The sequence below is a fragment of the Canis aureus genome, chromosome 29, assembly GCF_053574225.1.
Source record: "Canis aureus isolate CA01 chromosome 29, VMU_Caureus_v.1.0, whole genome shotgun sequence".
Lineage (NCBI taxonomy): Eukaryota > Metazoa > Chordata > Mammalia > Carnivora > Canidae > Canis > Canis aureus.
This window is the reverse complement of record NC_135639.1, coordinates 9,344,979-9,372,659: the sequence shown is the minus strand read 5'-3', so window position 1 is coordinate 9,372,659 and position 27,681 is coordinate 9,344,979. Positions and strand designations below refer to the sequence as shown.

Here is a 27,681-nt window from a genome sequence, read left to right as displayed (position 1 = left end):
ATACTCCCTGGGGATGTGTCTCAGGATAGGCAAGTTTGGGAAGTGCTGCATTCATCATGGATTTGCTCTGAGCCCACAGCTACCAGTAAAATGCCACCTAAAGACCAATAATGCTCCATTTGGATCTCATTAGCCTACTTCAAATGGAGACCTTTTCCAGAATAAACATTAATCGTAATAGATTATTACTCATGTACTTAGAGGATGTGAAGTTATGTCCCCTGTCTATGAGAGCCATTCACATTGATCTGCTGGTTGAAGGTGAGAGTCTGGGAGCACTGGGGTGCCACGCGTTGACACGTTTGGTCCTCTGGGCCCATGGATCTCTGCCCAAAGTTGGGGGGTGGGTAGTGGTGAGTGGGAGAGAGAGAAGCACCAGCAAAGCTGGCATTAAGTACTCCAGGGAGAAGCAGCCCCACAGGGCTAGGGAATGTGGCCTTGGGAGATGGTAAGGTGATGTCCACGGGGTAGAGACACCCCTCAGTGCCTTTCTGTCTTTGCTTGGAATTCCCTCCTTTCCAAACACATTTGTTTTTAACCTTAGTTTGGGGGTTTTACTGCCCTCCACTGGTGTTGCAGAGGACATTGTGTTCTCCCAAGTTCAGTTGTTGAAGCCCTAAGCCCCAGTGTGATTGTATTGAAGGTAGGACCTTTACAGAGATGTTTAAGGGTAAATGAGGTTGGAAGGGTGGGGCCCTGATCCATTAGAACTAGTGTCCCTGTAAGAAGAGGAAAGGGCCCCAGGGATGAGCCCACACAGAGGAAAGGCCATGTGGGGACACAGAGGAGACGGCCATCCGCAAGCCAACGAAAGGCCTCAGGAGAAAGCAAATCTGTTGACACCTTGACCTTGGACTTCAGCATCCAGACTATGAGACAATAAATGTCTGCTATTTCCCCCACCGCATCTGTGGCACTTGGTCATGGTGTCCTCTGCTGACTGATGTCCCTGGAAATCCCCCCTTTCTGCCAAGCAAACCTGCATTGGCTGAACCAGGGATGCTCATTGTGTCATCAGACTGAGCCCAAACCTGGAGCCAGGACAAGCATTGCCTAGGTCTGCACTGATGGGGTAGATGGATCTATCTGGGGTCTCGTCTTTCCTCACCTCTATGTCCACTGCACCCCCACAGTGGCTGATACACGGGAGGCACCCAGCTTATTCATGGAGTGAATGAATGAACAGATTGTCTTCATGCAGATGTGGTGTGTGGAATTTAGAACCCCAGTGGGTGGGGCTGCGAACCCAGTCGGATCACACTTGCTTTGGAAATTCAGGGCCTCTATGTGGCAGTGACCTTTTCTCGGGTCCGTATCCAGGGTTCCTCTGAAGAGTGCTTTGAAGGGCCCTCCCAGCCCTGTAATAAGCCCTATAGAATAACCTTCTTAACTACCACACAGTAAGACAGTGGTCCTCAGCCAGGGATGATGAGGCCTCTCGGGACATTTGGCAATTTTTAGAAGCATTTTTTTTTTTTTTTGAGATTTTATTTTTTTATTTGAGAGAGCATGCACGAGTGCTGGGGAGGGGGAAGAGAAGAAGCAGACTTCCCGCTGAGCAGGGAGCCCAATGTGGGGCTCAATCCCAGGACCCCCGGGATCATGACCTGAGCCAAAGGCAGATGCTTAACTGACTGAGCCACCCAGGCACCCCTAAAACATTTTCGGTTGTCACAGCTGGGGTTGAGGTGCCAATGGCATCTGGTGGGTGGAAGCCAGCAATGCTGCCTAACACCCTGTCATGAAAAGCGTAGGCCTCTGGCCCAGAGAACCCACCATCCCGACAGAGCGCAGTGCCAAGGCCTAAAAACTCTTCAGCAAGATCAGGTTTCCTAGTCCATGATGATTTAATTAGGGAATGTCAGTTCTGAAGAGGAAAGAGTGTTTAGCAGACAGGGAGCTTTTCTTCTGGGTCAAAAAGTGAGCAGATGGTTGCATGTTGCATGATTTGAAGGAACTAGTGACATCTGAAGGTCCTCGGAAGGCCCGGGAGAGACAGGAGGCTGGCGATTGTGAGCCTTGCTTTGGAAACGATGGGATGGGTGAGGCTCCTTCCCTTCCTGTGAGGCTCATGTGAAGGCAGCTGTTCCCCTGGGTCCTTGGGTCCTTCTGGCCCCCCTGTGCTGTGATGGGGTGGGTTGACAGTGCCAGGCCCCAGAAGAAGTAGAGAGGGAGTTGGTTTTATAGAAGGAAGCAGGGAGGAGGCAGGAATGTTTTTCAGGTGAGAGAGGAATCATTTGGTAGAAGGAGCCGTGAGGCTTTAAAAGGGCCTGTCTTGCAAGACACCAGCTCCAAGTAGGGCCTGGGTAGCGTAGGGTGCAGGAGAGACGGGACAGTTTAGAACCACAAATAGATGTGCTTCCAGAAGGTGCCTTCAGTTCTAGAGGTGCTTATTGCAAGAGAAAGTGTGACAAGTCCAAGGGAGAGCTAAGGTGAATCAGACCAGTTCCTGAACTCAGGAGGCTTGGACTTCGTTTGTGTCGTCTTCTCCCGGGTGGCACTTCCTCCGCTGGGATTTCTCCGCCAGGTGCTCCAAAAGAAGTATCTGCTCGTGAGCAAAGTTGGGAAGCACCGCGCAAATACTACTTGGGCGTTTGCAATAGTGAGCGTGAATTGCTCTGAGAAAATGTACAGCAAGAGGCCAGTTCAGGTTTAGCAGAGCGTTTTCCAAACCCTGTTCATTTGTTGGGATGAGGCTGCCAGATTCTGTATATAAAAAATATAAGGTGCCCTGTTAAATCCGAATCCCAGATAAACAAGGAATTACCAAGACGTGTTTATACCTTTTTCAGTGATCTGAAATTCAAATTTATCTGAACATCCTCTCTTTTATCTGGCAGCTGTCCCAGCCGGGCATGGGGTGGATGTTTGGGGGCATGACTCTGTCCCGGGCTGCACCTGTGCCAACTCTCCAGTCCCTTCTTCTGTGGACCTCTTTGCAACATTTGCCCTCCTTTGTTCAGTGACATATTGCTGGATGTCCAGCCAATCATTTTCTGGCGTCCCGACTGCCCGGACAGCTGTGAGCTGGAAATGCATGAAAGGAACCACCTGGTGTGGGCAGAGCCCAGGGTAGCCAAGCCAAGGCCAGGCTGGGCAGATCCCCCAGAGCGGAGGGGTCCAGAGGTGATGGAGCATCTTGTGGCCAACAAGTGGAGCATGCACGGTGCGCTTTGAAATAAGGGGCAGCCTCTGTAGCCGGCAGGGGCTGTGGGGGTGAGGAAGCTGGGAAGAAGAGCAGCAAAGAGAGGAGAGGGAATGGATCAGAGGAAAGGCCAAGAAGAGGAGCGTGGCAGGCAGAGCTGGAGGGAGAGATTACAGGGGACGCCTGGCATAGGGACAGGGACAAAGTAGCAGGCAGGACATGCTCAGTCCTACCACAGTGCCCTGGGAGCCCCCACACTGGGGCTCCCTGTTGTTCCTCACAACAAGCTCTTAGTAATCAAGAACAGGCTTGATGATGGTAATGTCTGTCTTCCTCTCCCTTGCGTTAGTCACACTGGCCTCTGATATTTAACACACCAGGCGTGCTTCTGCCCCAGGGCCTTTGCACTTGCTGTTCCTTTTACCTGTGATGCCCCAACCCCTCGAGCCCCCCAGATATCCTCCTGGCTCCTTGTTTTATCCTCCTTTACCTTGTTTCTGATCTTTGCTTAAGTATTTCCTCCTTGGAGGGCTTTGCCAACTACTTTATTTTAAAATCGCAACGCCCCTACCCCGGCTTGATTTTTCTCCGTAGTACTTATCACCATCTGGCAGCCTGTACATTGTGCTTGTTTATTTGTTTCTCAACTGTCTTCTCCCTGAAAAATGGAACTTCCAGGAGGACACGAATTTTGTCTGTTTTGTTCTTCTGTTGAATCCCAGCTCCCAGAATGGTGCCTGGTCGCGACTGGGAATTTGGTAAAGGTTTTTGGAATGACTGAATGATATGAGCTCTTTCCTAAACAGCCCTTGTCACTCCCACTTTACAGATGAGGAACCAGAGGGTAAGCCCTGTCCAGGATCTGAAGCCAGTTGTGTGGGGGAGAGCAGGCTTTGTCCCCAAGCCCTGTGCCCCTCCTCGGGGGCCTGGCAGGGGAGGGGCGGGCAGGGCCGTAGTCTGGCACAAGGTGAGACAGGCCCCGGGGTCCGATGTCCCTCACTGACTGCTTCGTCTCCTCTTATCAGGCTGCGGTCCCGAGCCGGCGTCTGTCCCCGATGGCCCCCGCAGCAGCTCGGTGGAAGGGAGCCCCTTCCGCCCCCCATCACACTCCTTCTCTGCCGTCTTCGATGAAGACAAGCCTATAGCCAGCAGTGGGACTTACAACTTAGACTTTGACAGCATCGAGCTGGTGGATGATTTCCAGACCTTGGAGCCCCGCTGCTCAGACTCTAGTAAGAGTCAGGAATGCAAAGTGAGCACGCGGAGGAAGTCCACGGATTCTGTGCCCGTCTCCAAGTCCACGCTCTCCCGATCTCTCAGCCTGCAAGCTAGTGACTTTGATGGTGCTTCTTGCTCAGGCAACCCCGAGGCCGTGGCCCCGGCCCCAGATGCGTATAGCACGGGCTCAAGCAGTGCTTCCAGTACCCTTAAGCGAACTAAAAAACCAAGGCCACCTTCCTTAAAAAAGAAGCAGACCACTAAGAAACCCACGGAAACCCCCCCAGTGAAAGAGACACAACAAGAGCCCGTGGAAGAGTGTCCCGACCCCAGCGAGGAGACTAGAGCATTCGAGATAAAGCCGGAATTGGCCAAGACGGAAGGTTCTGGACCGGCCGTGTCAGAGGAGGCGCCCCTGGATCTTGCTGCTGTGCCCAAGGCTCCCTGCCCTCTGGACTCAGAGGGTGCCGAAGGGGCCATCCCCCCGGCGTCTGGAAGTGGCAGGGTGCAGAACTCACCCCCTGTTGGAAGGAAACCGTCGCCTCTTGCCACGGCTCCGGAGGCAGCGGAGGTGACCCTGTCCGAGAGTGGGGGGCAGGAGGACTCCCCCGTCAAAGGGCTCTCGGTGAGGCTGGAGTTTGACTATTCTGAGGACAAGGGTAGTTGGGACACCCAGCAGGAAAACCCCCCTCCCACCAAAAAGCTAGGCAAAAAGCCAGTTGCCAAAATGCCCCTAAGGAGGCCAAAGATGAAAAAAACACCCGAGAAACTCGACAACACTCCTGCCTCGCCTACCAGATCCCCCGATGAACCCAATGACATCCCTATGGCTAAAGGTACCTATACCTTTGATATTGACAAGTGGGATGACCCCAATTTTAACCCTTTTTCTTCCACCTCAAAAATGCAAGAGTCTCCCAAACTGCCCCAACAGTCCTACAACTTTGACCCAGACGCCTGTGATGAATCCATTGACCCTTTTAAGACGTCCTCTAAAACCCCCAGCTCACCTTCTAAATCCCCAGCCTCCTTTGAGATCCCAGCCAGTGCCATCGAAGCCAATGGAGTGGATGGGGATGGGCTGAACAAGCCCGCCAAGAAGAAGAAGACGCCCCTAAAGACGTAAGTTCAGGGGTGCAGGTGGTCAGGTTAGAGGCGGAGGCGGGGCTGCGCGTTGGCTGTGACCCTGGGTCTCGTGTCTGGATGGACGTGGCTGCCCTGACCTTTCCCCCACCTGCCGTAACGCTGCCAGGTTTGCAACATGATACCTGTTTCCTTTCCTCTCTGCGCCCGCGGTGGTGGCACCTCCCAGCCACATGTCCCTTTGGGTCTAGAGTCCTCAATCTTTCACTTATTGTGGCAGTGGTTTAAAGCATTACTTTCAGCTGGAGACCTGACATTTGACTCCAGGGGACTGTGGGAGAGCCCATAGACAGGGAACTGTCCTGTAGAGACTTGGTCAACCCCCCTTTGGTGACTTAGCCTTTTTCCTATTTTGCGTGGGAATTGCTTTTTGGAGTGGGCTACAAGCTAGGAGATCTACCCTTAAAATATTGTTAGAATTTAGAGTATTTCTGTCTGCCTGTTAATGGGACACCAGCCCAGGAGTGAGGCCCATGAGCGAGAAGTCTGGCCTGGATGCCCCCCTTGCACCCCAGCCAACCTGTGAGAAGCACCTCGTTTGTCTTCCTCCCTTTTTCTAGCCATCTTTTGCAAACAAGACTCCAAGGCCCTGTAGGTTCAGAAGAGATCAGTGGAACTCGAGTGGGAGAACACAGTCCCCATAATCCCTGGGAGGCCATTAATAGTCGGTTCAAGTATCCACCGACACTTGCCAGGGAGAGTGCCCTCCAGGACCTCCTGTCTGGGCCTCTGCAATTCATCCCCAGACCCAGCTGTCACCTGGATGGCCGCAGATCCCTGCTCAGGACATGGTTCCCAGCATCGTGGGGATGGTGCTTGGAGCCTCTCTCTTGCCCTCATATGAAGTGTGGTCAGTAATTGATCAAGGCCATAGGGACCAGGCTTCTGGCACCAACCCAGCAGAGCAGACCACAGCTGCTGGCGCCTCTGACTCTGCCTGGTACAAATGGAGACAGAGTGACCTTTTTACATGCCATTCTGGGCTCCCCAAGGGGTTCACATTTGAGAAGCACCTGGAACTTCCTGAGAGGAGGCTCTCTAAGCAGACATTAGCCTCGAATATTTCAAGACTCCTCTGAGATTGGCTCCCCAACGAGGCTCTTCCTAGACGCTCTGTTGAAGCTGTGTTGGAAGCTTTATTATTTTTTTGTTTGTTTTTTAATATGTCCTTTATTTTTATTTTTATTTATTTTTATTTATTTTTTTAAGATTTTATTTATTTATTCATGAGAGATGGAGAGAGAGAGGCAGAGACACGGGCAGAGGGAGAAGCAGGCTCCCTACAAGGAGCCCAATGTGGGACTCGATCCTGGATCCTGGGATCAGGATCTGAGCCAAAGGTGATGCTCAACCACTGAGCCACCCAGATGTCCCTGTCCTTTATTTAAAAAAAAAAAAAAATTCTCTTTATTTGAGAGAGACAGAGACAGAAATAGCAAGAGAGCGTGCCAGGGGGAGGAGAGGGAGAAGCAGGCTCCCCGCTGTGCAGGGAGCCCTATGTGGAGCTTGATTCTAGGACCCCAGGATCATGATCTGAGCCAAAGGCAGACTCTTACCCGACTGAACCACCCAGACATCTGTGATGAATCCACAGCCCCAGATTCATCATTCACCATGAATAAGTGCCCCAGAAGCTTTATTTTAGGCCTCAAACAGAAGCCTGAAATGCCCAAATGACACAGCCACGGTCTCCCATTTTTGGAATGAGAGCCAACCTGTAGCCACCCACCCATACCCCCCTGTACAGTCTGACCCATCATCAGAGCTAACCAGCAGGTCAGGGAAGCCAGCCCATCCCTGAGTCTCGCTCTAGTGTAGACGGCTTGGAATCCTACACCAATGGGACAAAGCTCTTTGGGCACCAGAGCCCTTTGGGGTAATTGGAACCGAGCGGGGAGGGATTGCTCTCAGCCAGCCCCTCTCCAAAAAGCTGGGATGTCGCCCTGCCTTGCAAGCAGCACCTACAGTGGATGGCTCTTGTATCCCAGCCCGCTGATAACCAGTTGTCTGCGGATTTATCTTTTTTGTCAGTTCCTTTTGTCTGTCTCTCTTTTTTCTTGTCTTCTTGTCTTAGGATGGTTGAAGATGTGATGTCTGTGTGTTCTCTGTTGTAAGTAAATTTAATGGAATCTGCTGCTCATGCTACCTGTGCCGCTTTCTGCTTTTTTTCATTTTTGCTTTCAAGCTCTTTTAATTTCCTCTCTGTGGCTGCTGCTCACATATTTCTGTGTCAGGCCTGGGGACGGGTGGGGGGGGCGCGGGGGGAGCATGGGGCTCCCCAGTAGCAGAGGTTACTTTCCTGTTTCAGAACGATTAGCATAAATGAAACTGCTTGGCTGTGAAAATGTGATTATCCAACATCTGCCTGCTTGTCAGGAATGGAACTTTTTCCCCCCCTTGCATATTGGATGTCTTCATCTGAAACCCATATTTTTTTTTAAAAAAAAAAAGCTCTCATTCCGTTCTTTCATTTCAAATCGGACTAGTGAGCAATTGCTTTCAAAGTACTGTGGCTTCACGACAAAATAACCAGCCAGCCGACCACAGGCAGTGGACCGGGGTCGCTTGTTCATGCTAACATGTGAAGCAGAGGTCATTGGGCTGTTTCTAATTGAGACCCCCTAAAATGCAGGGTTGGTTCAGAGGGAAACACACGGATGTGAGAGCCCTCGCCAGCCTGCTCTGGGCCCGCGTCCTTGGTCGCCCAGGACCAGGCTGGGTATCGATCAGCTTGCCACCCAGGGGTCACCCTGCTGGGCGTCAGTGGAAACAAGAGACCACCTCTGTGTCTGTGCTGTTTTGCCAACGGCCAGGAGGGATGCTGTGGGCAGCTCCCAGGGCCCCGAGGGCGGGTATCTTCCCTGCCTCTCTGTCCTTACAAGGGAAGCTGGCCTGGTCACAGGCATCCCACGGTCCAGGGATAGAGTTGAGTCTCTCAGGTTTGCATCTGCCCAAGGGATTTCTTTAGTTTTTTAGAACCATTTAGCAACTCCAAAATATACAGTTATATATTTATATGCATGGATAAATATATGCTTCAGGCTGGGACTGCACTGTTCGTATGGCAAATGCTATAAATGCTATAAATAACCATTTCTAAGTATTTTTTCATGACTGAGTGCCATTGTTGGAGCGTTTTATTGAAGAGAACACAGGGAAGGAACTGAGGGCCAAATTGCTCTGTCCATCCAGTTACTATTTAGAGCAGGGAAAGGTATTGGGATCTAAGGTCTGGGGACTTTCCCCACCCCAAGGAGCTGTTGCTTTGCTGGGGGCAGGACCATACCACAGAGGGGCCTGAGACCAGAGGCCAGTCTGCCTGGGAAATGACCCCCTGACACTCTGACTCAGTGAGCCATGTACACGAACAGTGCTTTCCTTCTGACCCCTTTGCAAGTCTGAGCTGATGTTTCCTTTGCCTGAGTGACCTGCGTGCACCCCCAGTTATTTTCAAGAAGGAGAAAGGAAGGGAGAAAAGGGTCATTAACCCTGGTCAGGAATAGGCAGTAATCGTCGCATTCCTGAAAGAGGTCTGGAGACGGGTTGTTGTACCCTGTGAGTGTACTTCACGCTACCGAAGCTAGAGTGTTTAAGATGGTAGTTTGTAGGTCCTGTGTTTTCTATTACAATTTATTTATTTATTTTTTTTTAAGATTTTATTTATTCATGAGAGAGACAGAGAGAGAGAGAGGGGCAGAGACACAGGCAGAGAGAGAAGCAGGCTCCATGCAGGGAGCCTGACACGGGACTCGATCCTGGGTCTCCAGGATCAGGCCCTGGGCTGAAGGCGACACTAAACCGCTGAGCCACCCGGGCTTCCCTTCTATTACAATTTTAAAAAGAATCATCTCACCCCCAGCCCAGTTTCCCTGGGTGGTCGGAATCTCACCCAGAAATTCCAGGGTGTAGGGATCCTTTACGCACAGAGTTCCAGTGAGTAGGAAAGGACTCTCCCCAAAGACCCAGAACGTTCCTTCGTGTTTCTGCACAGCAGTCCGTTATGTGCCAGCCAGGAGACGGGATCCTGTTCATCGGTGTCTGGAACCTAGATCCCTGCCCCCACCCCTCTTGGTCCAGACATTCTTGGATGAATCTGGATACGTTAATCTCCCCCAAATCTGCTTTTTGAAATAAAAACATCTGGCTAAATCCAGCCTCATTTTCTGGGCCAGCTCTCCAAAGTGGCATCTCTTTAAAAGATTTCCGGCTCGAGGACCCGTTTTCCCTCTGGGGCAATGATCATATCTGTTGTTAAGTTGTGGACATCTCCTCGCCCATGTGGAGTGGTGGAGGCCTGAGCGCCATCTGGGCCAGACGCTCAGCGGAGGCCGTGGCTTCCGTCCGCTCTGGGGAGCTCTGGACTGTTCTGTACCACTGTTTGTTGTGTTCACATTTTCCATTTTGTTTCCAGTGACACATTTAGGGTGAAAAGGTCGCCAAAACGGTCTCCTCTCTCTGATCCGCCTTCTCAGGTATAATGTTCCCTTGCTATGTATGATTTTTAATCACTCACCCAGGCCGCCAAAGCCCATGTTGTTTTGATTCCCCGCTAGTCAACAGAACTTTCTTTTCTGCTCATCACGGGCACGTTTCCAACATCCTCTTTTGCCTCCTGCAGGGGGGTCTCCCTTGCTGTTTGCAGGACATTGTTGTGATCCCTTCCCTTTGGGAGAGATCAGAGTGTGTCCCTGAGAGTAGAGAGATGTTCAACAAAAGTGTTAGGTGGGTTCTGTAGGAATCCCGCTGATCCGTTCTGGCCAGTTAATCTGCTGAGAACTTCTGTGAATATGATTTTTGAGAAAGTCCGTTGAGATAAATGAATATATAGTGAAAAAGAACTGAGTGTCAAGAGCTCTGGATTACGTAACCAAAATTCGAGTGGGGAGATAAAGGAAATCATGCCCTAAAGAAGTGGGGTTTGGGCCCTTCCCCCTCTCACTGGTTCCTTTATGAGATCTGTGCCACGACCGTGGAAGGTTAGCCCCGGGCAACGGGTGTGCCAGGCTCCCATCTGAGCCAGTGCAGCCCCAGCCAGCAGACCCTAGTCGGGCAGGGCTACACAGAAGGGCGCCCCACCCCAGGACAGGGGTCTGGGGTCCCCGTCCCAGCTCTGCTCTGACACTTCTGGGCACCACCTCTGCCCTGCTCAGCTGCTCCCTTCCTGTGCCCATCCTCCAGGGACAGGCACGCGGATCGCCAGGCGATGTTGGTGAGATTGGTGCGTGCACAGGCCCTAAAGCACTGTGCCGACTTAGCACAGTAGTTGCACTAATCAAAGGGCCAAGAAATAAATTTCCTTATTTTATTTCTCAAAGTGAATGATCAGGAATGTCTCGAATAACCCAGACACAAAATCCTGATCTTTTCATTTTTTTAAACCCACGGTCACCCCCTATCACGAGCCATCAGGAAAGGAAAATCACAGAGCCAAGAATTTGTCTCCTTGGGACCATTTAGAGCAGAATCCGAGGACATGCTGAGGATTTTGGTAGGGACCTGCCCTGGTTAGAGGAGCCCCAGACTTGGGTGGGTGGGCGCAGGTGGGAACGCAGAGACTGTGTGAGAGGAGAGACAGCTTCCCTTTTGCTCCCAGGACCCCACTCCAGCGGCCACACCAGAAACGCCGGTCATCTCCGCGGTGGTCCACGCAACCGATGAAGAGAAGCTGGCGGTCACCAACCAGAAGTGGACGTGTGTGACGGTGGATCTGGAGGCTGACAAACAGGACTACCCGCAGCCCTCGGACCTGTCCACTTTCGTAAATGACACCAAATTCAACTCGCCCACGGAGGGTAAGCAGTTTGGTGGCTGGTCACACCCCCGCCCTACCCTGGAGCCCACTGCCCCTAGGGAGCAAAAGGCCGGGAAAGAAACTTCCGAGCTAGGTAGCCTTGCCATCCGTGCACTCCAAGCTAAGGCTGTAATTTTTTTTTTAAGATTTTATTTATTTATTCATGAGAGAGACACAGAGAGGCAGAGACACAGGCAGAGGGAGAAGCAGGCTCCATGTAGGGAGCCCGATACGGGGCTCGATCCGGGGACTCCAGGATCACACCCTGAGCTGGAGGCAGACGCTCAACCGCTGGGCCACCCAGGCGTCCCACTAAGGCTGTATTTTAAAACAGCCTCAGGCTTGAACCCAGCTGTACCCCACCTCTGAGACACCAGCTGAGAGCCAGTGAGCTCAGTGCCCCCCCAGTTCCCATCCTGAGCTCACTTGAGCTTCGCTCCTTCTCTGTGGCTTTTGATGCCTGGGTGATCTGAAACACACGCAGCTGCAAGCAGCACCATTCAAGCCAAATGCTCCGTGTGGGTCAATCCCCTGCCCAGGCCTGGGGTCCCTAGGTGCCACCACTGTCCATCAGCCCGCAGGATGTTCCACAGGGTGGCCATACCTTCTCCTCAAGCCCCCAAACCAGATGGTTCACTCCAGGCTTGCCAACGAGAGGACAGTTTTCCTGAATAGGCTCCAGGCATGTTGATTTTCTCATTAATGTCTTTCTTCCTCCTACATGTATTTTTGCTTTCAGCTTTCTGCCCAATCCTTTGGCTTGAAAAATTCATCTATGTTAAGTCCGTGCAGCATGACTGGATGAATCAAAATTTTTTTTTTTTTTTTTTTTTGTAAACTGCTTATTCCACTAACAGTGGATAGATTTTTCTGAATCTATTGGCTCCCACACTTCCATTTCTCGTTAGGAAAGCTGTTGAGGCCTGAAACCGTCTCCGGTCTGCTGGGGCTCTTCCCTACACCCGCCCCTCTGTGAGCTTCCCTCCAGCACTCGGGACCATTGTGGTGGTTCTCAGTCTCCCTTTCCAAGATCCTGATAATCCAACCATTCAGAAAAAATGAGTACAAATCAATATAAGGGCCATCACACATGAAAATCTCATTTGCACTTCTTGGCTGCTGCTAAGGAACCACCACCTTCATTAAACGGCCTCCTGCTCCCTCTGGGCAGGTGGTGGTGTCACCAAGAGCAGGTAGTTTGGGATTGTAGCTCGGACTGCTTCCTCTGCACACTGTTCCATGACCCGGCTCCTCGGGGGCTTGCTTTGTGTCCATAAAGTCTCTGAACGATATGAGTGAGGTCCTGAACGATATGAGTGAGGTCCGTGTCATTTTTGGTGGGGGATTTTGGATGCTTACCTTCTCACCACAGTGCCTCTCTATAGTTTGAAGATGAAAAGACCATCTAAATTATGTGTACTTTGGCATTATGTGCTCTGTGGAACAGAGCCTTTTGGTTAGCTGTTTGGTTGGCCCTCAGGCTGGGGTTTGGGAGGCTTGACAGTGACCTTACTGCAGACTGACCCCAGGGGCCCTGGGACCCGACCTCCACCCCTCTTCAGCCCTTTCCTCTGCACGCACACCTGGGCCATGAGCCTCACTGAATGGAACCACTTTGCCCCATGGGTGCCACCCCCCTTGGCTGCCTCTTCAGTGCCCTGTGCCCTGTTTCACACACTTGCCCTTCCCCTCCAGCCCTTCCCTGGGCATCTCTGTGCTGCCTGCCCTCTGTGCTTGGTTGGGGCTACTCTGAGGTCACTTAATGCTGTAATGATGATGCAGATACATGCATTTTTTTAAAGATTTTATTTTCATTGACAGAGCATAAGCAAGGGGAGTGGCAGGCAGAGGGAGAGGGAGAAGCAGATTCCCCGCTGAGTAGGGAGCCTGACACTGGGCTCGATCCCAGGACCCAGGGATCATGACCTGAACTAAAGGCAGACTCTTAACCAACTGAGCCACCCAGGTGCCCCAATACATGCATTTTTAATAGAAAATATAAAGATCCTCATAGTACCTGTTAAGCTAATAGGCATCTCATTCCATGGAAACATAGTTGTTCATCTTTAACATGGAACCGAAGCAAACTACTTGCTAGCTCAGCGACATATTTGATCATTGCTTGTTTTCTCCAAAAATTCAACAGATAGGTAAATCTGTACATTTGAAACAAAGCTCTATTAAACCTGCCTCCTTAGAAAGTGATTGTGAGGGACACCTGAGTGGCTCTGTGGTTGAGCGTCTACCTTCAGCTCAGGGCATGATCCTGGGGTCCTGGGATTGAGTCCCGCATTGGGCTCCTTATAGGGTGCCTGCTTCTCCCTCTGCCTCTCTATGAATAAATAAGTAAAATCTAAAAGAAAGAAAGAAAGGAAGGAAGGAAGAGAGAGAGAGAGAGAGAGAAAGAAAGAAAAGAAAAGAAAAGAAAAGAAAAGAAAAGAAAAAGTGTGAAGATTCAGGAAGTCCCGACCATAATTACAGCTGGTGGGCATTTGGAAATCTATGACATGTACAAATACAGGACAGCTGCAGTTCCAGGACATGTCAGCCCTGCATTCACCTTTCTAATACAGCCCGCTTCCCTGCAGCAGCTGGATGTAGAAACTGGATGCCCAGCCATACCAGACCCACCCCTAGGGTGCTGATGTCATCACCAGAAAGAATCTGGCCAGCGCTGTAGGCGTGCTTGAGGCTTTGTTACACAGAAATCACAAATCACAGGAAAATGAGATTTTGGTTTAGAAATAATTACTACCACCTAAACAGGTATTTGCTACAAGGCCGATTCTCTTTAAGTGACAGTAGTGAGGCGGGAGCTGTCACCGGTGAGCCCCACTGAGGCTCTTGTCTACAGGATTTCATTTCATCGTCTCAGTTCTAGAGAGTGGATTTCTGCTCTTGCCCACCTAGGCGCGAGGAAGCCCAGGCTTTGAGCTGTTAGGACTTGCTGAGCATTGTGGGGCTAGTCCATGGAGAGGCTGGACCCAATGGGTCCTGCTCTTACCACACTCTTGTATGTGAGCACCCTGCAGGCTTCCTTTCATTGACTTTAGAAATTCAGCGGTGCTTCCTCATCTAGGTCCGCGAGAGCTTCAGGCTGGCTTATTAGTTCAAGAAACCTGGATGGAGCTAGATTAGAAAGATGCCCAGCTAATTAAAATGACGTGTCTGGGCTGTAATTACATCAGCTCGCTGTGGCAACACTGATAATCTCCCACTGGTTAAAAACTCTGATTGGCAATTACAGATGTTTTTCTTTGAACGCTTGCTTAGTAAATGGCCTCTTCTGCACTTCTGGTGCAGCCTTGGGGAACGTCGTGGGGAAAGACCTCGTCCATGTGGTCCCTAGGGATGCAAAGATTAGGAGCTGTTTGGTAACATAGCCTCCTCCAAGGCCTCTCCCAGCTCTGGTCCAGGAGACCCAAGGAGAACAGGGTTTTAGATTCACGAGTCTGGATGCCCTTTGAGGGTCACCCAGCTCCCCGTCTCCCTGACACACAGTGACATCCGCCCCCACCTTTCCACATCCAACAGAGGGTAAGGTGACCCCCTCAGGAGCTGAATGTTTTCCCGTGGTGGGCACCATTGCTGTCACGCTGCAGACATGCAGCAGAGTGACAGTAAGGTTGTTGGGAGCAGCATCCTTGTCCCCTAACCAAGGGGTCCCTTCTCTCATCACTTATGTTCAAAGTTCCAGAAATCCTAGCAATGAACAGTTATAATAGACCTGGTCATAGTCCCTTGCATCTGTATAGCCCGTGGTAGGGCCTTTACCTGACATCATTTCCCTTTTTCTTTTTTTTTTTTTTTGCAAAATATGGGCACTTTGAGCTGCATTTTACAGGTAAGCCAGTAGGCAGAGTAGGTCAGGGAGTGGGCTTCCCCGACCCCGGGAGTGACGATCTGGACTCACTTGCATCCTCCGGCGTCTTTCCAGTCCCCAGCCAAGCTCTGGCAGCCAGAGTCGAGGAGAGCAGCCTCCCAGCCCTCCCACAGTGCATGGACCAGCATGAAATAATTACCAGAAGCGTCCTCAGAGATGACAGGACCCGTTTATAATAACTGGGGCCTCTGCATCTTGAAGCGGCAGATGCTTCAGCGAGCGGCCTCCTCTCTTGGACGTGAAGGTGTCGTGTCACTTGGTGCAACTGGCATTACCCTTCCTGGCCTGCCAGCTGCCTGTGGCCGGGGCCCAAGCTGGACATGGCTCCCCCTCCAAGCCGACCCTTTGAGGCTTAGCACTGAAAGCAGATGAAAGATTTTTGAAAACAATGTTCTGGAAGATGTCCCCTCAAAGTACAGGAGATGATATCGATGACCGGAAGAGGGGTTGTTTTTCTTCACATCTTTTCCAGGCCAATTCATTAAAGATTTTATTCATTTATTTGAGAGAGAGAGAGAGAGAGAGAGACCAGAGCAAGCGAGAGAGAGCACAAGTGGGGAGGGGGTCAGGCAGAAGGAGAGCGAGAAGCAGATGCCCCGCTGAGCAGGGAGCCCAACTTGGGGCTCGATCCCAAGACCCTGAGATCTTGACCTGAGCTGAAGGCTGATGCTTCACCAACTGGGCCATTTTGTAAATTAAAATGAGAACCCCCAAATGGCTAGGATTGGAAGTTTCAGGCCGTGTTCTGAAGGAACACCTCCAGACATCAGCAGGGACCGAAGGTCCTGCGGAGAGCCAGCCTCCTGTAACCACACACGTTAGGATGCAGACATTTCTCGGGGTTGGGGAGTGGATCAGATAGCCCCCCACTGTTGTACTGTCATCTGCTGCCTTCAAAAGGAGGAGTGAGGGACCCTGGGTGGGGTCAGGGGGAAGGGACCCCGTTGGCAGGTGGGAAAGAAGGCAGCTAAGTGAGCTCGGTGACCTGAAACTCACCGTGATCAGCTGCCAGGGGACGAGCTAAGATTCCAGGCGGGACGCTTCACTGAGCCGAGCTGGTAACCGGAGCTGGGCATTGACCCAGGGCCATAGTCCCTGGAAAAAAATCTCTCTTAGCTTGGCTCTTAGCCTGTGAGGTGCATCCTGGGTGCCCCGTGCCATTGTGGGGTGTGCTGGGGAGGGGGTGGTTTCTGTTAAATAATTTAGGGTTAAATGATGCTTTGGCACTGTTGGAGAAGGAGGCAGCTGATTCACTGTTACCTCCCAACTTAAAACAGTCTTTAATAGGACAATGCAATAATAGCCCTGAGCTCCTACATCTGGAAAGTGAGAGATCTGGAGAGGGCCCCAGAAATCAGCCTGTCCTCGCTGTCCCTACCTTACCCCTCATTTACAAGATGGGGAAGACAGGAGGTCTTCCTGAACGAATACTTCTATGCTACATCCTAAGAACGGGTGCCCACGCCAGTCACAGGTGCTGAGCTCCGGCCCAGCTGTGTACAGTTTGCACGAATCTCTGCTCCTCCCGAGTGATGCACACATCGGGACGTAGGCCTGCCAGATGCATGAGGTCTTGCTGGCCGTTGATCCATAAAACTGTCTTCGTTCCCCTGAATAGGCCAAGCCCACTGGAAAGGGGGTGTTTGCTTCACTGGGGACATTTGGAGCCTCCTGAAGGGCCATCTTCATGTTTCAGCCCTTGAGCTCATACGGCCACAAGCCCACACACTCGCAGGTTCGGGGAAGGGCTTCCAGGAAATATGTCACCTTAGAGCTCATATAGAGGAATCCTTTTTAAGCGATGTCTTTGACAATCTGCAGAAATAGAGCTACTTTAAAGCAGAACTGTTATCTATACGTTCTGTTAAAAAAGAGAATTCAGGCATTAGGGATCGCCGCTCACACTCTTGGACAGCTGCTTTCTGAGCAAATCACATGTCACCCCCTGGTTCTTCTCAACTAGGAAAGAACCATCTGGTAGCTTCTGTGGCTTCCGGGTACCTCATCCACCGTGCCCAGCACAGTTTGAGGCACGTCGAACGAGCTCGGAACCCACTCACTGGATGGGGCAGGCGGGGGTCAGTGGAGGGGCAGTGCTGGGAGTGTCCTCGTGTAACCTCCTGGGGACCCGAGGGGCCCAGGGCTTCTCATTCCAGGGAAAGCCTCTCGAGGTTCCCTTCCAGCCTAAGGTCTCCAGGCCATTTGAAATAGGTCATTTTTCCCCTTAATTGGACTTCCGTCATCTTTGCATCTGCAAATCTGATGTGGCCCCAGCCCTGCAGGCCCTGGCAGGACCTGGGGAAATGTTCCAGGTGACTTGCAAAGCTGCTCTTAGCAAGCAGCAATGCGGGAGCAATGTGCATTCCTCCCTTACCTCGGAGGATGGCCCGGGTTATGTTCTCAGAGAGGGACCAAGCTGGGGCCAGTTGCAAAATGTCGTCAGGGTGTGGGGACATTTTTCATGTCGCACGTGATACCGACAAAGAAGCAACACTCATGACAGGCTGTCCTGGAAGCTCGGTGCATAGTGCTCAGATCCGCTCCTGGTCAGGCTGTGCTGCTCACACTTAACTCCCTTGGACTCTCAGGCGCCCAAACGGCAGAAGCCCCTTTGCAGCCAGAGGCTTACGAGTGGTCTGAAAATTGCTGAGCTGAGCCTCTCTTACCAGCTGAATTGGAAACCTTGAGTCCTTGGACAGGCTCAGAGTTTAGAATCTGGTTCCAGACCCCACCCTGCCTGGCCCAAACCTTTCCGTTTTTTTTTTTTTTTTTTTTTTCCTCCACCCCGACACTAACTCTCCTTTTGTTTTTTGTTTGTTTTGTTTTGTTTTGTTTTTTTTTGCAGAGTTGGATTACAGAAACTCCTATGAAATTGAATATATGGAGAAAATTGGCTCCTCCTTACCTGTAAGTTCTGCCTCAGGCCCGCAGGGGACTTGCTTTCCCTCCCTGTCTTGTGAAAATGCAGGGGCTGGCCTCCTCCTGAGCTCAGGCCCCAAATCCAGGGTCCTCTTGTGCCCGTAGCATCCTGGGCTTCCCAGTTAAGGGTGAACTGGGACTGGGGCTTGGAGGTTTGTATTCCGCCCACTTCACATGGCATTTTCAGGGAGAAAATGATAGAGTGCAGTTAGGCTTCCCGTATCATTACTTCCCTAGACTGAAAAAGAACTTGCCAGAGGTTTGCTTTAGAAGGTAGAGCAGTGATTTGATTGCTTTTAAAGTGGCCTCTTTTTTGTTTTCTTCAAAGTAATTGCTTTATGTAACTGAGGATTGGCTCTTCTGGCAATAAGTCTCTCTCCCCCACCCCCTCCATCCTTTTCCATTTAAGTGGCTATGATGGGCACCTGTCCTCCTGGCTTCCCGTCTGCTGCCTGCAGGGCACTTGGTTCTGAGCATGCCCTCTTGTACTCTGCTGTTGTCTGGGGATGCCATGCGAGGCCCAGAGGTGCCAGAGGAGCCTGGTGTGACACTACTGGCCCAGACCTGTTGCTTCTGTCTTTATCTTTCTTTGCATGTTTGTAGATGCTTGGTGCTGCTTCTAACCCGCAGTCAGCAGACCATGATGGAGGCGCTTGCCACATTGGGCTGTCATGCTCGTCCCCTTCATTCGACTATGGGGTCTCGCCTACCCCTCTATGCTCAGAGCCCAGCATGGGTGCCCATCCAGAGGGAGTGGCCAGTAATGTGGGCAGATGGAACAGCGTGCAGCCTCCCCGACCCCTCTCCTGGGGTCCTGGCCCCTCTCCCCTTGACACTGTTTCCAGCAGCGCACACACACTTCCTCTCCACCTTCCTCTTCCCTCTTGTTTTCCTCTCCTCTCCCCTGGCCAGTGCCAGCTTGCTCCTCCCTTCTTGGTGGCTCTAGAAGGGTGAAGGCTTTGCCCCCGATGAGTGATTTGTCCACTGGAGAGAGCTCTGATGTTCATCCCACCTGCAGCCGGGCTGACTTGTGCCTTTGATCCTTGCAGCAGGACGATGACGCCCCGAAGAAGCAGGCCCTGTACCTTATGTTTGACACATCTCAGGAGAGCCCGGTCAAGTCTCCCCCGGTCCGGACGTCAGAGTCTCCGACGCCGTGTTCAGGGTATGACTTCCACGAGGAGAGCATTTTGGGTCAGGGCCAGCCGTCCCCAAGCCTCTGAGCCCTGTGGCACTGCAGTCGTGGCTCGGTTTCATTTGCATTGATGTATTCAGGCAGCCACATCTCGGTTTCTGAATGTCTTCCTGGACGTACATGTGGGGTTGGGGGGTTACCAGCAGCCCTCAGTCCTGTTAACAGCTGAATGCGTGAGCCCCTCTGATCACCCCCGGTGTACATACAACTTTGTGCTGTGATTTGTTCCATGGGGAGACAGCATGCCACAGCATTTGAACCCCAAGTCCCACTCTCCCCTCTTACTGGCTGTATGACCTGAGGCAGGTTACAGGACCCTCTTGTGCTATGGTCTCCTCATGGGTGAAATGAGGGTAGTAACAAAAGCGACCCTATAGAAATTTCACGAGGATTGAATGAGGCTCTCAGTCTTCCAGGCATCCCTCAACTATGCAGTGGGGCTGGGGTGCCTGTCCTCCAAAGCCGTCAGGAGGGTGAAATGGAGATGCTCTAAGGAAAGGGCAGTGCCGGGTAGACGTTTGCTGTTAAAGAGGCTGTGAGTTAGCACTGGTCAGGGTCCCGTTCTGAGCTGTGTGGTGCTGGATGGGGTAAGGATGGGGCACCACTCTGTGGCTGGGACCCTCCCATCCTCACTTCCCTGCCCCTTTCTCTGAGCAAGAGTGAAGAAGCTCTTGCTTTGACTTCCCAAAAGGACTTCTGAATTCACCGGGGTGTTGGGAACGATGATGGCGATGTCATTACAGCAATAGTCATGGTGATGGGTACCGAGTCAGCTGCTTCACATGCAGGCAGTGTCTCCCTTGACCTTCACAGAGCACGGTCTCACCTCCTGTCCTACAGAAAAACTGAGATGCAGGACACAGTTGTCTCCCCGCGGGGGCATAACCAAGGGACTTCTGACCTTCCCCTGTCGGGTGTGGGGGGCAGGAGGGGCTGGACCACCTTTTTCCCTCGGGCTGTCCAGCCTGCAGGCTCCCTGGCCACCCAACACCTGCCCCATTTTCCCTTTGGGAACATAGCCCTGGGAAGTCCAGGATCCCTTCTGATGGTGATTGAGTCAGGGCATCCTGGTCATTTTCAGTGGGATTTCCAGTGAGAAAAATAAAGATGCTCTTTGTTTCCTCAGGTCAAGTTTTGAGGAAACTGAAGCCCTTGTAAACGCTGGGGCAAAGATCCAGCATCCTGTCACACGAGGGCTGGCTCCCAACCAAGAGCCACACTTGCAGGTGCCAGAGAAATCCTCCCAGAAGGAGCTGGAGGCCATGACCCTGGGCACTGCTTCAGACGCGATTGAAATTGTAAGTGGGGTCAGAGGGGCCCGAGATCACTGGGGGTGAGGCCTGACCCAGCTGGGTCCCATCACCAAGGAGTCCAACCCTTCAGAACAACACTCACCCGGCCCCTGGTATGGGGCCCCACCCTGACCCCTGGACCTCAGAAGCCAGCTTAGGACACCCCACGCCATAGCCATGAGAGAAAAGCTCTTCATTCTCACCAGCATGGTTTTGCGGTTCTTACCTCACCGCTTTACGATTTTTCACCCTATTCCCTTGGGCCTGGACTGTTGCTTTGGAGCTGTCCTCAGTCTACATCCTGCTTCTCCATACTCTCTATGGCAGGGGGCAGGGAATGGTAGGGCAGGGGACACCCCTTTTGGAGAACACTTGGTTTTCCGGGCCCTTGGTGATGGGCAATCCCTCCTGTTTATAGACCTATTTATATCCCTCCCCTCCCAACCCCTCTGGAGCCTTGCAGAGCAAATAGACCCCCTGAACATCTAAAATGGACCATCCTTCTAGGTGAATTTTATTTTTATCTCTTCTACCTCCTTCCTAGCAGTCCCTGAGAGGGTTTGAGGCCATTGACTTAGTTACTTTTAGTGTTACTTTTATTGTTCTGCATTAGTAGACCATTCAGTTACCTCCTGCATCAAGTATTTATTGAGCACCGCTGTGTGGCAGTTAAATACTGGGAAAATATCAGTAGCCAAGAGGAAAGCAGATGTGGTTCAAACAACCTCTCAGGCGCTACGGAAGGACTCGTGCATGATTCAACTTCTACAAAGTTGGCTTCTGATTTTGGAGTCTTTCCGATCTAGCCAGAGACACTATATTTTACATTTCATCTTTCTATTATTTAGAAAACGACCTTCACCAAAACCTTTGATGCTTAGACTTGGAGATTTTTTTTTTTTTTTTGATGAGTTAGTTATATTATGTTCAGAAAACCCATCAACTGCCTTGTCCACCCACTGAGATTTTCAAATAAATAAGTAAATGGTCACTTTCCTCCCACTGCCTGGTGAGGGAGTGAGGGTGGCTAGGGATTGGTGGGCACCTGAGGCTGTGCTTCCGGGGAGGGGGTGGGGTCTGTAAATCTCCAGATGCCCATGGTCAGCAGCAGGTGAGAATTAGTATTGGCCTCTAATACTCTTTAGTCTTAAATCAGAAATGTCCAGCAAATAGGGGTGTGGTCCTGGCTTGGAATCAATGTCACTGTGTCTCCTCTATTTTTCCTCCTGTCCTCCTGTGTCGGCCTTCAGACAGCTCCTGAGGGCTCCTTTGCCTCTGCTGACGCCCTCCTCAGCAGGCTAGCTCATCCAGCCTCTCTCTGTGGTGCGCTTGACTATCTGGAACCCGACTTAGCAGAAAAGAACCCCCCAGTATTTGCCCAGAAACTTCAGGTTTGTAGCTCACGTGTGACCTTTTGGGAGTTTGTGAAAACCTCAGTAGAGAATGAACTCCGAACCCCAAATGCAATGAGGCAGGATTTAATGAGGCGTTGCTGGAAATGTTCCAGATGAAATCTCTTCCCCCTCAAAGACTGATGTGTGGATGTTCTTGCTCCAAGATGCCAAAATGATATAAATCGTGTGATTACGTACGGGACAAACCATTTGTATTTCAATTGGGAAATTGGGCCCAAGCCATCATTTTTCAGAAGTTTTGATAGCCCCAAAAGCAGTTTCTGTGATTTATTCACAGAACCAAGGGTATTAGATCACCTTGAAGCCAAGCTATTTATAGACACACAGGCGGGGAGGCTATCTCAGACTCCCATTGAGATAACATCTGGACTGGGTCTTACCAAAACAATTAGCTACTCTGTGCCTTAAACTTGACAACTTAATTAAGACCTTCAGAGCAAACCTGGAGAGATTGTTAACAGTCATTTGAGAATGCGAAACCATTCATGAAAATTGTTGACCAACTTTACATCAAACAAAAGGAAAGAAATCAAAGTGCCATAAAAATTTTGATCCCATTTTGAAAATCATCCCATATGATCCCATGATCCTTCCCCACAGACATTCCAAAGGGCAATTAAAAAATAAAAAGAAATTAAACACTTATTTCATGATCTGCTGAGGTGTTAATTGTGCAAGAAAGCCAGAGCGTGTGTTTTTCCTGAGTTACCTGTCATGACACATTCACGTGGCACATTCATTTCTTGGATGTGGGAAACATTGACATCCTGTCTTGATGCATTTCCCCTGCGATTTGCTCATCCCCCCCCTCCCACCCCTCCGGCAGGAGGAGTTAGAGTTTGCCATCATGCGGATAGAAGCCTTGAAGCTGGCCAGGCAGATTGCCCTGGCTTCCCGTAGCCGCCAGGACACCAAGGTACGGATTTGCTGCTGCCATGCGCTGCCTCTTGAGAATGTGGTGTGGTCCAGAAGTTTCTTTCCTTGCTAACCCTTGGCCAAGCAGGCAATGTCGGTGTTCTACAAAGTAGTCTAAATTTTTCTAAAAAGCTAAAAGCATAACTTTCGCATAAATAGACACTGAGCACATGTCTTAAGATCTAGTTAACTAGGTAGTGAAGGAACCAGCAGGGTGGTAAAGCAGGTGGAATGGAGAAAAATAGAAGAACCCAATGCAGAGTCAGTGAAACAAAGGCCAGAATCCTATTGCAGCCTTACTGCAAAACTCGATATAAAACTGGTTTTATGATACTGGCTAAACAAGACACTCGAATATAACCTTGGAGGTTTTTTCCTTTGTTTTCTGCGAAAATCACTTGCTTCTCAAATGAACAAATAATTTGCAACTTTTCTATTTTCTACGAGTTAAGACCTAACCATACTGAGACTGGACCCTAATCAATAGTAAATAGTGAAACCGAGACCTTCCTGAGACAGTGGGTGGCCCTTTAGGCCGGAGTCAATAGAATTACAGAAAAGCAACCCTTTTCTATAAAGGGCAGATGGTAAATATTTTAGGCTTTCTGGGCCATCTGGTCTCTAACAGCTTCTCAGCTCTGCCACCGTAGCTCAAAAGCAGCCACAGACAACATGTAGATGAGCAGGTGTGGTGATGTTCCAGTTGAAACCCTTTTTACAAACTAGGACATTGGGCCATTTGGCCCACATGCCACAGTTGGCTAACCCCTGCTCTAGAATAGAGTAAGATCCTGACAGCACATGCAGAAAGCTTTCGGCCTGGCTTCCGAGTTTGGAGTATTTTTTTCTTAACAATTTGAATGAGTTACTGAAGGTGTGCAAAGCTCTGGCCTTCTGAGAAGGTTCAGGCCACCCCTCAGGGCCCACGGGGAGCTGTGGTCTCTGAGGAGCTGCTTCATTGCCATCCCGCCGCGCCGCGCCCAGAGTTGGGCAGCCGAGCACGCTCTGTGGCCTTGAACGTGTTGGTGAACCTCTCTGAGCCTCAGTTTCTCCAGCTGTGAGATGAGGCGATGAGCAGTGAGTTTGCAGGTTTCTGTAAGGGTTACGGATTGTGTGGAGGACAGCACCGTGCCTGGCACACAGTAGGCGTGCGGTAAATGACACCTGCTCTTGGTGACTAACTTTCACTTTTTCTCTGTTAACCTGATCAGCTACTCACAGCGTCTCTACTGTAGAGGGGTCTGGGTCCCATTTTACAGATGGGAAAGTGGAGCCGTGGAACCGGCGTGAGGCCTGATAGTGATTCACTGACCCAGCAGGAACTAGGACTCTGGTCTCCAAATGGCCCTTGCCTTGCCTGTCCCACCTCAGGGAGCAGCTCCCTTGGCACCAGGTCAGGAGTCCATGTGCTGCTCCTGCCCTCAGGGCCTCCCATGTGTGGCCTCCCTGGAAACTGTCCACAAGGTGGGGGGCTCGCTCCCAGAGACCTCTCTCCATGAAAGAAGGTGGTCACATTGTGGGTGTCCAGACTGAGAACGCTGGGACCCAGAGCAGGGACGGGAACGTTAATGCACATTGCTGACGTTCCTGTTCTCGCTGCCAACCCACATAAGCTTCGGTGTAGTTTCCATGAGAAAGATTTTTAGAAAATCACCAGGCAGTGAGGATGTTTTTCCCCCATTAGATTTATTTCTTGATATCCATTGGGTAGTGGCTTAAGGACAGAATGAATAGCTTCAGGTCTGGCCACCGTAACTACAGTATATTCCTGGCCAGAGGTTTGAGGCAGGATTGACCATGTTCTAGTAAGAGTTCAGATGGAGTGTGGAGTGTTCCGGAGTGCCTGGTGCCCCTGCCGCCTCCTTCCTCCAGGGGATTCATCCAAGGTGACAGGTCAGCAGATCGTGGCTGGCCATTGACTGTCTGGCGATGACAACCTGTTCCCAGGCCCCGTGTCCCACTTTTGATTTAGAAAATACTGTCAGGTGAATCCACTGTGTGTGGGTTGGAGGGATGGCCCCAGCTACCTCCTTATATATTATTTCAGAGGAGTGTGCTAAAGGCAGCATTCGTGAGGATAGAGCCGTCGGGGAGTGTAAGGAACATTTTTCTCTGCCATGGTAACTTGCACCACTTTTTAGGTTTCTGCGGGTTTCTTGTTCACGTAGACGCTTGATTGCCCCTCGCCGCATTGGAAGTTGCTGATGTGGAGAAAGAGGAACAGCAGCTGTATACCCAATTTGCTCTTTTTCTTGCCCATAAATTTCAGCTGCAGGTGACATAGCCCAGTCTTTTTGGCAGCACGGTCTTAGACTGTAGCTAACACAAAAATGAAATCACTTGGGATGAAAAGAAATCACTCGAAGGGCCTGGAAGCAGCATGAAATATGGTGGCGGTGGTTTCTGGTTGCTCCTGCGGGAGCTCCCCATTTCCCTGTAGGCCCAAAGCCAGCTGAGCTGACCCTCCTCGGGCTGCGGTGGGGTTTCCTGTCTCATTAGTCAGAAAATCTTAGAGACGAGGAAGACTCCGTGGGGCTGGGGTGTCGGGCTGCAGCTCCTGATTGTTTTTCTTCCACACACTCTTCTGGCTCCAGTGAATCCAGTGGTCCTCCTGGGGTTCATCGGACCAGGGTGGCCGGCTGTGCGGTACAGCAGCCCCGAATGTAACCAGGATGGAGAGAATATGAAGCTCCCATCTGTGTGGCTTTGCAAGGAGTACAGGGCGCGTGGGGGATGGATTTAACTTGTGTGTGTAGCAGATAATGGTTGCGATCCCTAGAGCCCTTGGCCTTTCTGGATGAGGGGACCCAGATGTAAAGAACGAAGGATGTGTAATGTAGGAACAAGGAGCGTACAAACGGCAGGCTTCAGGACCCGGCAGGCTTCAGGACCCGAGGAAGTCCCAGAAACAGGCCCCTTTGTGGGGGAGGGGGGAGAGGGTGCCGATCTTCAGTGTCTGATTCCTCTAGGAGTCCCAGCCCCTAAAGGCAGACCTGGATTTTACGGGGGCAGGAGGAGGAGTTAGGTCTGGGACCACCTGCATCGCTGAGTGGCCGGACAGCGTAGGCTCTTTTTCTGGTGCTGTGTCCACAAGTTGTCCACCACCCCCGGCATTGAACAACACAATACCTGGAAGCTGCAAGAACCTTGTGAAGAGCAGTGACAGGGGGCTGGCATGTGGGTTTCAGCTTCTATTTGCCCCTTGGGGGAATTTGCAGTCATCGCCCACAGCTGGTGTCGAGAAGGATTGAGGCCCTGTCTTGACTCAGTGGGAAGGAGAGGCCAGTGGGTGGCTGGTGGCGCCTCCTGTGCGCGTAGATAAGGGCACATCCAGTCATCCTGAGCTTAAGAACTACCTGCTGTCAAATTTGGATGCTGCAGCACCCCAAGGAGAGGCCCCTCTTCCGCCCCACCTGGCCCCACCTAGCCCAGACACCCTCCCGTGCACCCAACCTGGTCTACTCTCCATGACCTTGGCCCAGCTTGCTGTGGTCTCCTGGCCTGATCTAGACTCCAGGGCCACATCCCGTGCACACCTCTCCCACTGTTCTCACGGCTGGCCAGCCGGCCCCCAAGGACGGGAACCCCACCATGGTTCCAGGTTGTCGGCTTCCCCTGAGGCCACGAGGAGGTCTCTGAGCCTGGGTGAGGGGCAGGACGGCAAAGCCAGAAGAGCCCCAGGCATGAGGTCTGCAGGCCCGAGGGTGCCAGTGCCCTGGGGGTCCTCGCAGGGACCCAGATCCGAGTGAGTGGATTGAGGGGTTAGAAGTTGGCTCCAAAGGCTCGTGCTCTTTCTGAGTCGTGGCCACTTTCACATTTTAATTTGTGATTCTCTCGGCTTTTGGGCTCCCCCAAAGCAGCCAGGGGGGGCCTTGTGCAAGAGAAACAAAGCCTAATCTAAGCCTGATGTTAAAATATCAGTCAGAAACCAACCTATTTCAGTGAGAAAGGATTCCTGGTTGTAAGAGAAAACCAGGGTGTGTACCTTGAATTTCATTAGCATGCAGATACCCCAGGCAGTCATTCAAATGGATTCTGAGGTCATCTGTTCCTTTATTGAAAACACCAGGTGGCCGGGCTGAAAGGTGGTGGTGAGTCAGTGTGTGTGGTGGTTAACCATTGTGTTGACTTAGAAAGCTCATTAATATATTTCTTTTTCGTTCCCTTCCTTGTCGGACAAAGGATTTAGGCAGCTTTAAAACCAACATCTCCCTGCACTGGTCGGATTTCGCTTCTGCCCAGCGTGATAAAGTTAGTTTTACTTCGTTTCCCTTTGCACTTCAGAGAGCTGGCTTGTTTGGAGTCAGAATTGAGTCTCATTCTGGGAAACCTTTTGGCCAGATCACCGAAATCCTCCCATTTTTTCCATCTTCCAGGGACCCACGATGCGTTAGATGGTGCCTAGCGTTCTTTCCATTTTTAAAATTTTATTCTAAATTTTTTTTTTTCAAAGAACACATTATTGTGCTTAAGAAGTGACGGGAACAGGTTGGTTGGTGTTTGTTTTCTTTTTTCTTTTTTCTTTTTTTTTTTTGCAGTCCTCTTCAGAATCTTGTGCCTATGAATTTCCTCCATAAATACAAATAGAGTCTTACTGTCTGGATATCATTTTTAAAAAAGATTTATTTATTTTTCTGAGAGAGAAAGCCAGTGCACATGAGCAGAGGGAGGGACAGAGAGAGAGAAAGGGAGAGAGAGTCCGAGCAGACTCCCCACTGAGCCCAGAGCAGGAGGCTGGCTGGATCTCAAGATCCTGAGATCCTGA

General features: G+C 51.1%; 1 protein-coding gene across 17 annotated transcripts in view; it reads left to right on the top strand.

Annotated features, from left to right (window-relative positions):
• TACC2 (transforming acidic coiled-coil containing protein 2) overlaps window positions 1–27,681 on the top strand; it is a 206,033-nt gene that overhangs the window by 160,963 nt on the left and 17,389 nt on the right. For 12 of the 17 annotated variants that reach the window (XM_077877359.1, XM_077877366.1, XM_077877365.1 and 9 more), the window contains 8 exons: window positions 4,171–5,485; window positions 9,918–9,978; window positions 11,100–11,298; window positions 18,026–18,087; window positions 19,149–19,264; window positions 20,421–20,592; window positions 21,837–21,977; window positions 22,828–22,917. In XM_077877359.1, the coding sequence (XP_077733485.1) occupies window positions 4,171–5,485; window positions 9,918–9,978; window positions 11,100–11,298; window positions 18,026–18,087; window positions 19,149–19,264; window positions 20,421–20,592; window positions 21,837–21,977; window positions 22,828–22,917 (2,156 nt within the window). The remainder of the gene's footprint in view (window positions 1–4,170; window positions 5,486–9,917; window positions 9,979–11,099; window positions 11,299–18,025; window positions 18,088–19,148; window positions 19,265–20,420; window positions 20,593–21,836; window positions 21,978–22,827; window positions 22,918–27,681) is intronic. The other 5 variants (XM_077877369.1, XM_077877368.1, XM_077877367.1 and 2 more) reach the window with 2 other exon arrangements.